Source organism: Alligator sinensis, unplaced genomic scaffold (assembly GCF_000455745.1).
Source record: "Alligator sinensis unplaced genomic scaffold, ASM45574v1 scaffold647_2, whole genome shotgun sequence".
NCBI lineage: Eukaryota > Metazoa > Chordata > Crocodylia > Alligatoridae > Alligator > Alligator sinensis.
Genome location: NW_005841832.1, coordinates 4,039,726 through 4,053,057, shown reverse-complemented (window position 1 = coordinate 4,053,057; position 13,332 = coordinate 4,039,726). Strand labels below are relative to the sequence as shown.

The 13,332-nt window shown below is 58.8% G+C and overlaps 2 protein-coding genes across 2 annotated transcripts; both read left to right on the top strand.

Moving 5' to 3' along the window:
* Window positions 1-5,919, top strand: LOC102370354 (toll-like receptor 13). Its single transcript, XM_006015077.3, has 3 exons — window positions 1-113; window positions 1,388-5,060; window positions 5,281-5,919. Exons 2-3 carry the CDS (start codon window positions 2,230-2,232, stop codon window positions 5,441-5,443), a joined length of 2,994 nt encoding a protein of 997 aa, XP_006015139.1. The 5' UTR covers window positions 1-113; window positions 1,388-2,229; the 3' UTR covers window positions 5,444-5,919.
* A 147-nt stretch (window positions 5,920-6,066) lies between these two features.
* On the top strand, window positions 6,067-13,325 carry LOC102370107 (neuronal pentraxin-1-like). The gene is made up of 5 exons (XM_025196854.1): window positions 6,067-7,789; window positions 9,556-9,700; window positions 10,400-10,647; window positions 11,092-11,271; window positions 11,391-13,325. Exons 1-5 carry the CDS (start codon window positions 6,989-6,991, stop codon window positions 11,598-11,600), a joined length of 1,584 nt encoding a protein of 527 aa, XP_025052639.1. The 5' UTR covers window positions 6,067-6,988; the 3' UTR covers window positions 11,601-13,325.
* The last annotated feature ends 7 nt before the right edge of the window (window positions 13,326-13,332 follow it).

Here is a 13,332-nt window from a genome sequence, read left to right as displayed (position 1 = left end):
CGGCAACTCCGGGCTGCACCGGGGGTTTCACCTGCGCTCGAGACTATTCGTGCGCGACTCAGCGCGAGCCGCCTCCGGGCGAGGAAGCGCCGCGGTCGGAGCAGCCCCGGCAGGTAGGAGCCAGCCCAGCGGGCAGGGGTCGGGGGTCCGCGGGCGGGCTGCAGCTGGGCTCCCCTTGCCCTGAGGCGCCCAGGGCCCTGGGGTGCGGGAACCGGGGGGAGGGAGGGCTGCCCGCAGCTGGTTTCGTTTTTGCCTCTGGGGAGGAGGAAGCTGCTGCTTTGCTACGGGGTTTGGGAGCCGTCTGGGATGTCCTGCCGTGGCCTACAGGTGCGGATCCCGGCGCCAGGACGTCCCCCCAGCCCTGCTGCTGCTGTCAGGCTGGCTGCACTCGCAGTGCTGGGACCCCAGTGGCTTCCCACGGTGCCCCACAAGCACCAGGCCCAGATCTCTGCTCAGACAGCCCCCCCTCCAAACCCCACAGAGATAGTCCCCCCAACACATGCAGGCTCCCCACACAGACAGCCCCCCCTCACATAGAGCAGAACCCCCAGGTCCCTGTGGCACCCACAGCTCCTCCTCAAAGTCCCCTCGCAGCTGGCCCCCATCCCTCGCACAGCTCTCCTCAGCTGCAGCCTGCCCCACGGACCTCCTCTCCTCCTCACAACCACCCTCCCCACACTGAACTCCCTGGCCCCTCCAACAACTACCCCCATGCACCTCTCTCCCTCTCCAGCCAGCCCCTCTGAGCACACATGCGCGCACATGACGGTTCTCATGCAGCCCCATCAGTGCCCCTCTCTGCACGCAGAGCCCAGGTCCCGGTGTCTGTGGCTGGAGTGGGGGGTGGCCAGTGCTCAGGTGAAGTGGGGTGGGCTGTAATGTTGGGGCTGGGCATGGGGCTGAGGCCCAGCAACCCACTGTACATATGGGGCCAGTCTGTAGGGCTGGATGGGGGCTGGCATCCCCTGGAGGGAAAAGGGCCTTGCTGCTTCCCCACCCTCCAGTGCTCCCCCCTCCCCGGGACTGGCAGTGCTTAGCTTTGACCTAACCTAGTGCCAGTCATTAACTGGGCGCGATTGGAACCTTCTGGTGCAATGACTGTTATTTCAACACTGCCAAAGAGGAAGTGATGATGGGAAGTGACTGGTTTCATAAAGGGCACAGTAAGATGGGGAGGAGGAAGGGACGGAACTGGGAGCCAGGACTCCTGACCTCCATCACCAGCTCTGGGAGAGGAGCGGGGACTCCTGCTGTGATGCACCAGACCCCACTCCCTTCCTGGAGATGGGAGAGAGAGAACCTAGGAGTTCTGGCTCCCCCCACCCCCTGCCTCCCACCTTGCTCTAAACCACTAGTGACTGGACTTTGATTTGCTTTGTCCTTGCAGGGTTCTCCGAGCTAGGCTTGGCTGTGTCAGCCTTTAATTGCCTCAGCAACGAGCAGAAGACTCCTGCAGCCCCACTAAGAAGAGTTTGCCCAGCGTAAAAGGATTTTCCCAGGTTTTCCTTTTCTGCAAGTCCTGCTTGAACCACCAATCACTGAAGCAGGGGAGAAGCAAAGGCAGAAGCCCCCCTCCTCCCTCCCAGTGGCCACTGACCTGTGTAGCTGGGGAGGTCTAGACTAGTGGTTTTCAACTTTTTTTCATTTGTGGACCCCTAAAACATTTTGAATGGAGGTGCGGACCCCTTTGAACTCTAACTGTGGGTGTTCACCTCCTTTTGATTGATCATAGTCATCTTTCGCAGACTCTTTAGACATAGTCCGCGGAACCCTAGGGGTCCACAGACCACAGGTTGAAATCCCCTGGTCTAGACAGTAGGGGGCAACAGTGTGTGTGTGCACTGGTTTGTGTGCATTGTGGAAGTGGAGACAACCTCCCCACACACACATACATACACACTGTAGGGAATTTTGCTGGTAGACACCCATATCCTCCTCCCCACTCATACACATACACACATGCCCTGTAGGGGATTTTGTGGGTGGAAGCACACCCACAAAAGGTGGACAGTGCCTTATCACAGAACAGAGGACTGTGCAAGCACACACACTGATTGTAGACAGTTGTGGATTTGCACCATGTCCATGCACATGGGGTAGGCAGGGGTATACACCATACAGAGAAATTCACACAGAGTAGGGGCTGAAGCATGTGTGCACATGATTGGGGTTATGAACACATACAGTAGGTGGTTGTGTATGCACACACATGCAAGCAGATGGTAGAGGATGTGTGCATGTCTACACGCAGTAGAAGATTGCACACATAGCAAAGGATGTGTGCACACATATGCCAACAGTAGGGGTTGTGCATATACACACATGTCCACACACACAAAGGCACACGCATCCATTGACCCCGCTATGATCCCTCCTTACTGTCATCCCTTCCCCATTGCCCGATGGCTCTTCCTGGCTGCCTGTGTCCAGGGCGCTGGGGCCTATGGCTTTGCCTACTGTTCCCTGTCATTTGAACAGCCAGACTATGCCAGTTGCATGGGGCGTGGTATCGTCCAGCTGAGCCAGGCCATTGCTTCCCTGCCCAACACCACCAAGTGGATCAATGCCTCCCAGAATGCCTTGCAAGTGCTGAACTTTAGCACCTTCACCCACCTTCCCCACCTCCAGGAGCTGCGGTTGGACCAGAACCAGCTGGGCACCCTTCACCCTGGTGCCTTCCAGGGGCTGGCGGAGCTGAAGCGACTGGACCTCAGTCAGAACCGGTTGGTGTCTCTGGAGCCTGCAGTGCTGGCAGGGCTCACTGCTCTGCAGGTACTGCACCTGGGACACAATACCCTTGCCACCCTTCATCCTGAGAGTCTGGCCTTGCTGGGTAGCCTCCAGGAGCTCCACTTGGCCTACAACCAGCTCTCTCAGCTCCAGGACGTGGCCATGGCCATGCGGGGGTTGGCCAACCTGTCCCTCCTCGATTTGGATTCCAATCAGATCTCCTCACCGTGCCGGAACTCCAGCCCGGTCTCCTTGCCCTTCCTGAAGAGCCTGAACCTAAGGAGCAATAACATTGTCTCTCTGGACCTCACCCACTGCTCTCTGCCCAGCCTGCGGAAACTCAATCTCACCCGCAACAACATGACTCAGCTGGTGGCCAGCTCCTTCTATACCGCACCAAGCCTGGAGGAGCTGACTGTGGATGAGAACCACCTGAACATCTCCCAACTCCTGGGGCTGTCTTTGCCCAACCTCACAGCCCTGCACTTCTCCAGCATGCGCCCGGCACTGGAGTCCGATGTGGGGATGGCTTGCCAGGTCTTACAGGGCCTCCCAGCACTGAAGGTCCTGGATATCAAGCACTCCAAGATCCTGTCCTCACAAGTTGCCTGGCTGGGCTCATGTACTAACCTGACCCAGTTGGATCTAGCCACCACCCCTTTGAGCCACAAGGACAAAATTAACTTCCATACCTTTCGCAGCCTGGAGTTCCTCTCGCTGGACAAGTGCAAGATCCAGCAGTTCAGTGGTAGCCAGTGGGGGGAGGGCCTGGCTCAGCTCCACACACTGATTCTGCGGCGTAACCTCCTCACCAAGCTGGTGAATGGCCTTTTCAAGGCCCTGCCCAATCTGACCTTCCTGGACCTATCCCGGAACCGCCTGACCTACGTCTACAAGAAAAATTTCCTGGGCATGGCCTCCCTGAGGACCCTGCTTCTCCAAGGCTGCCAACTGGCCTCGGTCACCCGCAACACCTTTGTCTATGCCCGTAAGATGGTGTTCCTGGACCTGAGAGACAACAGCCTCCTCTACCTGAAGACCTATGCCTTCCAGCCCCTCAACCACCTTCAGACCCTACTGCTGTCTAGCAACAGGATCCTCACCATTCAGAAACAGGCCTTTACAGGCCTCACCTCCCTTCGGCAACTCTCCCTGGCCCATAATTACCTCTACAAGGTCTCCAAGGGCTCCTTCCTTGGCCTCAAGGCCCTGGAGGTGCTGGACCTCAGTCACAACCGTCTGTTCTCTTATAACAAGCAAGACTTGTCTGCCCCCTTCACCTATCTCCTCAGCCTCCGTACCCTTGACATCAGCTCCCAGGATCCCAAGCCTCCCATTGAGCTCCCAGTCAACCTCTTCCAAGGCCTCCCTAAGCTCCAGAACCTCAGCTTGAGGGAAAACCCCAGCTCCGCCTTCTTCAACCTCTCTTTGGCCCCGCTGGCTGGACTCCAATTCCTGGATCTCTCTGACATCTATCCTAAAAGGGGAGATCCCTTCTGCCTCCACTTAGGGCTGTTCCAGGGGCTGGGCCACCTGCGATGGCTCAGGATGGATGGCAGTTCCCTCAGAGACCTGCCCTTGGACATCTTCTCTGGCATGGAGTCTCTGGAGGGGCTGTCAGTACGGGAAAACAAGCTGAGGAACCTCAGCCAGGCCCTGCTGGGTAACCTGACTATGTTGCGGTACCTGGACGTCTTCAACAACCCCTTGGCCTGCTCCTGTGAGAACGCCTGGTTCCAGAACTGGTCTGTCAGTGACCCTGATGTCCAAATTCCCTTGCTTGGTTCCTACACCTGCTTGGGCCCAGGGCTGAGTGAGATGGGCTTTGAGAAGATGGATCTGACCTTCTGTAGGGTGGACATAGCCATCTTCTTCTTCCTGGTAGCCTTTTTTGCCACCTTTCTGACGATGCTGGGCTCTGTGGCAAAGGCCAAGATGGGCTGGACACTGAGGCACAGCTTCTACCTGCTCTGGGCCTGGGGCAGGGGCCGGCTGCAGAGGCACCGCCAGGCCTATCAGTATGATGCCTATATCTCATGCTGCACCCAGGATGAACCATGGGTGGTGGAGAAGCTGCTGGTGGAGCTGGAGGAGGGACAGCCCCAGTACCAGCTGTGCTTTGGGCCCAGGGACTTTGCACCGGGTGCCTACTACCTGGACAATGTCCAGAATGGTGTCAGCAGCAGCCGCAAGACGCTGTGCGTGGTGAGCAGGAACTACTTGGAGAGTGAATGGTGCTCCCTGGAGATGCAGTTAGCCTGCTCCCAGACCTACTACCAGGGGCACGACCCCCTGGTGGTGGTCTTCTTGGAGGAGATCCCCAACTACAGGTGAGACCTAACCCAACTGGGGGTGGGTGAGCGGCAGGTCCTAGCTACTCCAGCAGGGGCTGCTGGGTGGGGGGTGGAAGGGGCAAGAGAGCTGGTGGGTGGTGGTGGGGGCAGGGGTTCTAGCTACTCTGGCCCCTGCAGGGGGCAGAGTGGGGAACATGTCCCAGGTCTTGCAGATGCCCTGGTCTCATGTCTGTTACTGTGCCCTGCTCTTCCCCAGGCTCACCCCCTACCATCGCCTGAGGAAGCTGTTGAAGCAGAACAGCTACCTGCACTGGCCGGAGGAACCTGATGCTGAAGATATGTTCTGGACCCAGCTGCGGGAGGCCTTGGATGCTGGTGGCAGCACCAATAAGCTCCATCAGTTCAATGTGATAGAGTAGCCTGGACCAGGCCAAGCCAAGCTGCTGGGATGGGGGCAGAGGGGGTCAGAGGAGAGCCCCATTGCTGGTGGGCTGAGAAAGGGATCAAGACCCCTTGGGGAGCAGAGTGGCTCCGCTCCATCCAGCAGGAGGTGAGGATGTGTGCATGCACGCATGCACATATGCTGACACACACAGAAGGACTTGTATGGCAGGGACACACACACACACACACAGTTAGGCAGTTCTGATCCCCTCCAGTAGAGAGCAGCATTTTACACACACCCCCCCCACCCCCCCCCCCTCCCGCCCCCGCTTGTGGTGGCAGGGACGTGCGCGCACACAGCTGGGCAGTTCTGATCTCTTCCAGTAGAGGGCACCATTTTACACGCACTTACACACACACACTCACACAGATGACTTATAGCGGCAGGGACACACACAGGGCTAGGGAACTCTGTTCTGTATGCAACACTGTACAGAGCACACCTTTGAAATGGGCATTATTTCTGATATCCAACATCCCAAGTGTGGTGTGTTTGTGTGTGTGCATGCAGTGGTAGGAGGACGGGGCTTGTGTGTGCATACATCTGGGCATTCAGGGGGAGGATGAAACAGATTCTGCTCCTGTTGACGCTGCTGCCAGCCTGGGGTGGAGGCAGAGCAGGTCAGGCCTTTGTTTCACTACAGCCCTAGAGGTGCAGCTTCCAACCTCTCTCTGGGCTGATGCCATCCGCCTGGTCACTCGGGCTGGGACCTGCCATGTCCCTCCCTTGTGTGCCTTTGGCTAGGGGTGCCAGTCTGGCTTTGCCATGCTGGCCCTGCCAGCTGCCCAGGCTTGGGTATATCTTTGACTTAAATCTGGATTTGCTTCACTGCAGCCAGGGGGGTTTGGCTTGATGCAGTGGAGCTGAGATCAGGTCCAGCCCCAGCCCCATGCCCTGCTCTCATTTCTGCCCCCTTCCTGAAGCCCAGTTTCCACAGGGCTTGGACCCAGGGGGTCGGGGGGCTGTCTCAGGGTGAGCACAGCCCCTGGCTGCATCCTTCTCTGCTGCTTAAATCCCCATCCCCCAAGTTAGTGTCTTAGCAGTTTTAGCTTCTAAAGTCACTGATCCCCTGGGGTTTCAATGTAGGACACCTGGGTTTTCAGGAGGGGCGGAGGTGAAGAGCACCTGGGATGGCGGCTTTGCTGTGACATTTTAAGTCCATTAGCTCTCCTGTCTAATTCCCTGTTGCACTGCATCACTGAGGATTTGGCTAATTGAAGAGGAAGGAACGATGCCGGGGGGAGGGTGTGTGGGGGGGTCCTCAGCTGCTCCAGAGGCAGCCAGCTTTGGGCACACAGTCTAGCTGAGCAGCTGACATTACTAGAGGAGGGCTGGGGCATTGGTGAGGAGACTGCAGGTTCTGGGCAGGCCCCAGATTGGAGTTTGCTGCTGTCTTCGCAGGGAGGGACCCAGAATCTCCCACCATCTGACCGAGCCGGGAAGTCCCAGCCACGAAGCGGGTGCTGCTCACTGTCAGGTCTTGCCATTTCAGCCCACCCGAAGCCAGGGAGGTGCAGGGATGAGGGTGCCCTGGGCTTTGCTTTGTGCCCTGTGCCTGGCGCCGGGGGGCAGCGGTGAGTACTCCCTGCCCAAGTTCATCTGCAGTCCCATGCCCTTGGAGATGGAGCATGGCTGCCAGTCAGCCAGCCAGCCACGACATGGGGCGGGTGGTGGGAGCCACTGGGTGGGCACGCTGGAGGAAGCCAAGGAGACCATCTTGCACCTGCGGGAGACAGTGGTGCACCAGAAGGAGACCATCCTGGACCAGCGGGAGACTGTGCGGGAGCTGACGGCCAAGCTGAGCCGCTGTGAAGCCCGTTCCTGGGGCCATGAGAGTGGAGAGCACAGCTCAGAGCATGGCAGTGGCCACCATGAGGAGAACCACGGCCATGACCACCGGGCAGGTGGCCACCATGAGGACAACCACAGCCATGAGCACCGAGCGGGTGGTGGGCACCACGAGGATGACCATGGCCATGATCACCGGGTGGGTGGAGGCCACCACGAGGATGATAACGGCCATGACCACCGGCTCCACCATGAGGATGACCATGGGCACGAGCACCGGCTGCACCATGAGGGGCACTGGGCTGGCGGACACCATGATGGTGGGGAGCTACATGGGCGGGAAAATGAGTACCACCACTTTGGGCACCATGAGCACCTGGAGCCGCAGGCTGGGCACACTGGGCACGAGGCATACCGCAAGGGTGCTGCTGCCGCTAACACCATGGAAGACCCACCCCGGGAGACACTGCCTGGTGCCCACCAGATGGAGCGCCTTCTGGAGTCTCTGAAGGAGCGTCTGGAGCATCTCCAGGTACCATGGTCATGCACAGGGCCCCTCCAGCACCCCATCACTCACCCATGCCTGGCACCATATCATGTCCCCCCCCCCCCCCCCCCCACCCACCTCCCTGCCCCCTGTTCTCCCCCCCCCCCCCCCCAGTGCCACCCATGGGTACACTTTGCTCCTCACCCACTGCCCTTGTTACCCCCAACAGCTTCCCCCAGACCTCCCAGTACTCTCACAGCCCCCCTCAACACTCACCCATGCCTTGCCCTGCATTGTAGCTCCCCAGCGCCACCCCTTCATGGCCATCCCTACTGCCCCATGATACTTCATTGCTTGCCTCTCCCTATCACCCACCCATGGCCCTCATCAGCCATCCACTGCCCCTCAGCACCACAGGATGCCTCAAGTCATCCAGTGCCTGCATGGGCTTCCACCACTTCCCCAGCCTCCCAATCTCATGCCTCCCTACAGCCAACCCATGCCCTCAAGGTCCCCACCCACTCTCCTCAGAGCCTTCAGGAATCCCCCAGCCCCTGCCCTCCCATTTCTCCCTCCACACGCATCACCTACCCAGAACTTCAATGGCCCCATGACCCCCACAGGCCCCAGTCACCCCAGAACTGGCCCTGCCTCTGCTGTGACCCTGTGACTTTCCCCTCGCTCACCCCTGACCTGGTGACCTCTCAGTTCCCCTTTCATCCCCCTGTCTCCCCTGGGACAGGCTCACACCCTGTGGCACCCCTCTCTGCCACCCTGTAACCCTCACACACTGCCCCCCTCAACTTCTATGTCCACTCCCCTCCCAGAGTAGGAAAGAGAATCCAGGAGTCCTGGCTCCACCCCCCTGCTTTAACCACTACTTCTTATCCTTCACCCCATGCCCAAGCTGCAGGGAGAACCCCAAAATCCCTTCCCCCTCCAGTTCAACAGCGCGGGCACCCCTGGAAGCTGGGGAAAGAACCCAGGAGTCCTGGCTTCCGGCCCTGCCCTCCTGCTGGACCTAGTTAAGTACAAACACCCCCAGATTGCTGGCCCAGAGGAATTAGACAATTGATCCTCTTTGGAGACCATCTGCCAGGGTCCCTTGTCCTTGAGCTGTGGGGATGTCCCTGAAAAGGAGCATTTCCTGGGGAAGCACCTGGGAAGCAGGTGGAGGGGGACATAGGAGAGAACCCCCAGCCCATCCCCTGTCCTGGGGCCAGATCAAAGCCAGTGCCCCCTTGTCCAAAAGGGCTTATGTCAGACTCCGCAAGGGACAATGCAGGGCAGTTGGGTCTAGTGAATTAGAGCATGAAGTGGGGGTAGAGGTGGAGGGGCTGGGAACTATCCTGGCTCTGATTGACTTGGCCAGTTCTGCCCTCCTCATGTGCCCCCTCCCCTTCTCCCCCACCCTCACTCCTGCCTCTCTTCCCCTTGGAGCTGCCCCGTAACACATCTGTGGCACTGGGGCATGAGGGTTAATAGGAGGTGGCAGCGCCAGGGGCTGGTGGGATTAACAGGAGCAGATCAGGTGCTGACCTCTTCCCCATGGCTAAAGATAGGCCCAGTCTCCTCCACCCCCACTCTACCCTACTTAGTGCCGTGGGGAGATTTGAACACCTGTTCCAGGGAGGAGGTGATTGGGGTCATACCCATGGGAGTGGGGGTGGGGTGGGATTAGGCTCCAGGTGGTGCTCAATGCATGCATGTGGCTGGATGGGCCTGTGGGCTGGTCTGGGATTGGCAGGGAGTGGGGTACAGGGGAAGGCATGGCCTGTCTCACAGCTCTTCTGCCCAATGTCCTTCCCCAGCACAACCGCAACAGCTCAGTTTTCTCATCCTCTCTGCGGGATGCCCTGCAGAAGAAGATCAGCATCTTGGAGCATCAGATCCAGGAGAAGTTCAATGCCACAGAGCCTCACTGGCATAAACCTGACAGCCATGGTAGTGAGAAGGGTGAGGCAGCGGAGTCAGAGAGCAGAGGGGGAGAATAACTGATGAATGGAGGGGTGCACACACTGTGCAGTGGTGGATGGATAGAGGGAAGGGTATAGGAAGAGTGGATGGATGGACTGTGGGCTGGGATCATCATACAGCAGTCGGGCTGGTGGGGCCCTCTAGGTCATTTCTAGTCCAACCACCTGGTCAAAGCAGGATTAGCCCCGTGCAAACCATCCCATCCAAATGCCTGTTTAACCTATGCCTAAAACTACATCACAGCCTGCTTACTCACTCACCAGGTGCATAGTCCAGGGGCACCAAGCACACCTGAACCTGCCACAGGGAAAGCAGGGATGGATGGAGGTGTGTTTGTGTGAAGATAGATGAAGGGGGGCAGGGATGGAGGAAGGAGGAACAGGTGAGTGGAGAGGTGTGTGGAGGAATGGATGGATGGATGCCCATGTGGGGATGGAGAGGCAGATGAGTAGGTGGGCTGGTGTGTGTGAGAAGGGATGGAAGGATACGTGGCAGGGGCTGCTGGAGCGATGGACAGGGTTGATGGGTTGATGACGGGGCGGGGGGAGGGGGGGTATCTGGCTGGCTGGAGACAGCTGGATGGACTTGGGATAGCAACTGGCCTTTGAGAACTGTCATTTCCTCCATGGCCATGAACGGGCTCACCCCCATGGTACTGAACCCACTGTCCCCAAGCAGGGCACAAGGTGGACAAGCTTTCTGAGGACTTCCGGGTGGGCTTCCCGCTCCGCACCAACTACATGTATGTCAAGGTGAAGCGGATGCTGCACCACGAGGTCTTTGCCTTCTCCATCTGCCTGTGGCTGAAGTCCAGCACAGCGCCTGGTGTTGGCACCCCCTTCTCCTACTCAGTGCCTGGCCAGGCCAATGAACTGGTGCTCATTGAGTGGGGCAACAACCCCATGGAGCTGCTCATCAATGACAAGGTGAGGGGGGATGGGCAAGGCTGGGCTGGGGTGGGGTGTGCCAGGTGGGTGGCCCACGGGTGCCTTGGGCTTGTTGAGTCAGCACCTGGGCACTCATGACTCAGTACACGTAGCACTAGTAATTCCTGCAGTCATGGTGCTATTAACCTGTGCACAAGGCACTGTGGAGCCCTTGCACTGCTGAGTTGGAGATTTATCAGCAAGGTTGATCCAGTGGCCCTGTGGGTGCCTGGGGGTGGGCAGTGGGGCTCAGTGGGGGCACTGTTCTGCAGGCAGTAGGGCAGGAGCTCAGTGGGGGGTACTGTGCTGCAGGCAATGGGATCAGGGCTCATTGGGGGCCACCCTACTGCAGGTAGTGAGACAAGGGCTCATGCTGTGCTGTGGGGAGAGCGGAGGTTGTTCAGAGGAGCACCTTTTAACCCTTTCCCTCCCCCTTCCCCCCAGGCTGCCACCCTGCCTCTGGCCATTAACGATGCCAAATGGCACCACATCTGTATCACCTGGTCGACACGCGATGGTGTCTGGGAGTCCTACCAGGACGGGGTGCGCAGGGGCAGTGGGGAGAACCTGGCCCCCTGGCACCCTATCAAACCAGGGGGCATCTTCATCCTGGGGCAAGAGCAGGTACGAGGCCCTTCCTAGGGTGGGATCAGCCCTGCTCAGGGGGGACTGTTGCCTCTGAGGGCCTGGTGGGGCATGCCCTCCTGTCCTGAGGCTGATCCTTCCCTGCCTTCCTCCCCCAGGACACACTGGGTGGCCGGTTTGATGCCACGCAGGCCTTCATTGGCGAGCTTTCTGACTTCAACATGTGGAGCCGCATTTTGACGCCAGGCGAGGTTTACAAGATGGCCACATGTGCCAGCCATGCTGGTGGCGACCTCATCACTTGGGTTGAGTCGTCTATGGAGCTGCACGGCGGTGTGGCCAAGCTGCCCTTCAACTCCTGCCACTGAGTTGTGAGGCCTGGAGCTGCCCGGGGCTGGAAGCCCAGATGCCTGGGTTCTCTTCCTGGCTCTGGGAGGGGGCATGGCCTAGGGGAGAGGGCTGGATGCCTGGGTTCTCTCCCCAGCTACTGGGGGACATGGAGTTCTGTGGCTTTCATCCCGGCCCCCTCTCCTGCCACAGATGGACTTCTGGCCCTTCTCTGTCCTCTCCCAGTGAGGCGCCTTTTGAGGCCCCCCAGTCCTCAGCTCTTCTCCTACTGTGACCCCCTCACCCCTCCTCCTGCCACTGGGCACTTGGGGGGAGAGGGGAGGGTGTCTCTGGGGGCTGTCCTAGCCAGCCCAGCCCAGCCACAGGAGCCGCTTGCTGTGCCAGCACAGAGGTGTTTGGGGAGCACCAGCAGGTCATTTGCCCCTTGCTGGGGGGGGATCCCAATCCCAAGAATACCCCTGGGCGAGGTGATTCCCCCCCACCCCCCCCCAACTAGGTCTGGCCTTAGGTAACTGCCCTCTCCCTGGGGGAACTGATCCCATTCTATACCCAGGCCAAGCTGCACCCCTGAAGCCAGGACAGAGCCAGGTGGTGCTGTGGGTATTGCTAGCACCTCATGCCCATCCTGCGTGCCTCAGGCCCTGGTGAGGAGGATCAGGGGCCAAGACCCCGCGCTGGTGGAGAGAAGGCAAGGAGGGAGGCACAGGACACCGGGGTTTTTCTTCTGAATAAATACAACCTCCCCTGCTCCCTGTGTGACTGTGGGCAAGTCCCCATGTCTCTAGGCCTCAGGTTGGATTGAACCAGGATTGTCCCACAGTGTCTGTGCACAGCAGGGCCTGACCTTGAACTGGGGGCTTGGGCCCCAATTTTGGCCTCAGGGAGGTATAGGCAGCACCTGGCATGAAGGGGGTGGGGGAGGTCTGTGCAGTGGCATGTAAGCAGCACCTAGCACAACAGAGTTCCCCCAATATCCCCCTCCTCCCTGCTGTGCTCCTCCAGGAAAAGGCTAGAGCAGGGTGAAGCCAGGAGGCAGGACTCCTGGGGGCCCTCCCAGCTTTGGGAGGCGAGTTGGGTCCAGTGGTTAGAGCAGGGAGGGGGGCTAACTTTGGGTCCTGGGGTAGGGAGACCCATCTGCTGTTGTACATACCTATCTGTGCACCTAGCTTAGGGTCCTCGCTCTTTGTACATACTGTGGCCCTTCAGCCCTTGCTGGATGTTTGATACGTAGAGATCAAAGCTATTTTCTTACTCTGAAGGCATTTAATAAACCCACCAAAGAACCAGCAGCTGCTCTGGCTCTGTCTATGGTTCTTCCCTCACTTTCCCCTGGGTCCTTACTCCATGCCATCCTCCACCCCAGAAGTAGCTACATCTTGATGCCAGTTGAGGCGGGGAGGGGCCCTGTATAACCCGATCAAAACTGTGCCAGAGTGGTGGAGAGAGGACTGTGGGGGAAAGGATAGAGACAGACAGCAGCTGTGTCCAACAGGAACTCCCTGCCTGCAGCCCCTCAGCCAGGCATGGATGTCAGTCTGTCTGTGTCCACTGGCTGGGGATGTGTGAGGATCTCCTGGTCTCTGATCCCCTTAGGCTGGCTCAGGGTGGATGTCATGGTTTGACTGAGCAAGAGACAAGGTCATGGCTCCCAATGGACAGCCTTAATCCCAGGCCACAGATTCATAGATGTTAGGGTCAGAAGGGACCTCAATAGATTATCGAGTCCGACCCCCTGCATAGGCAGGAAAGAGT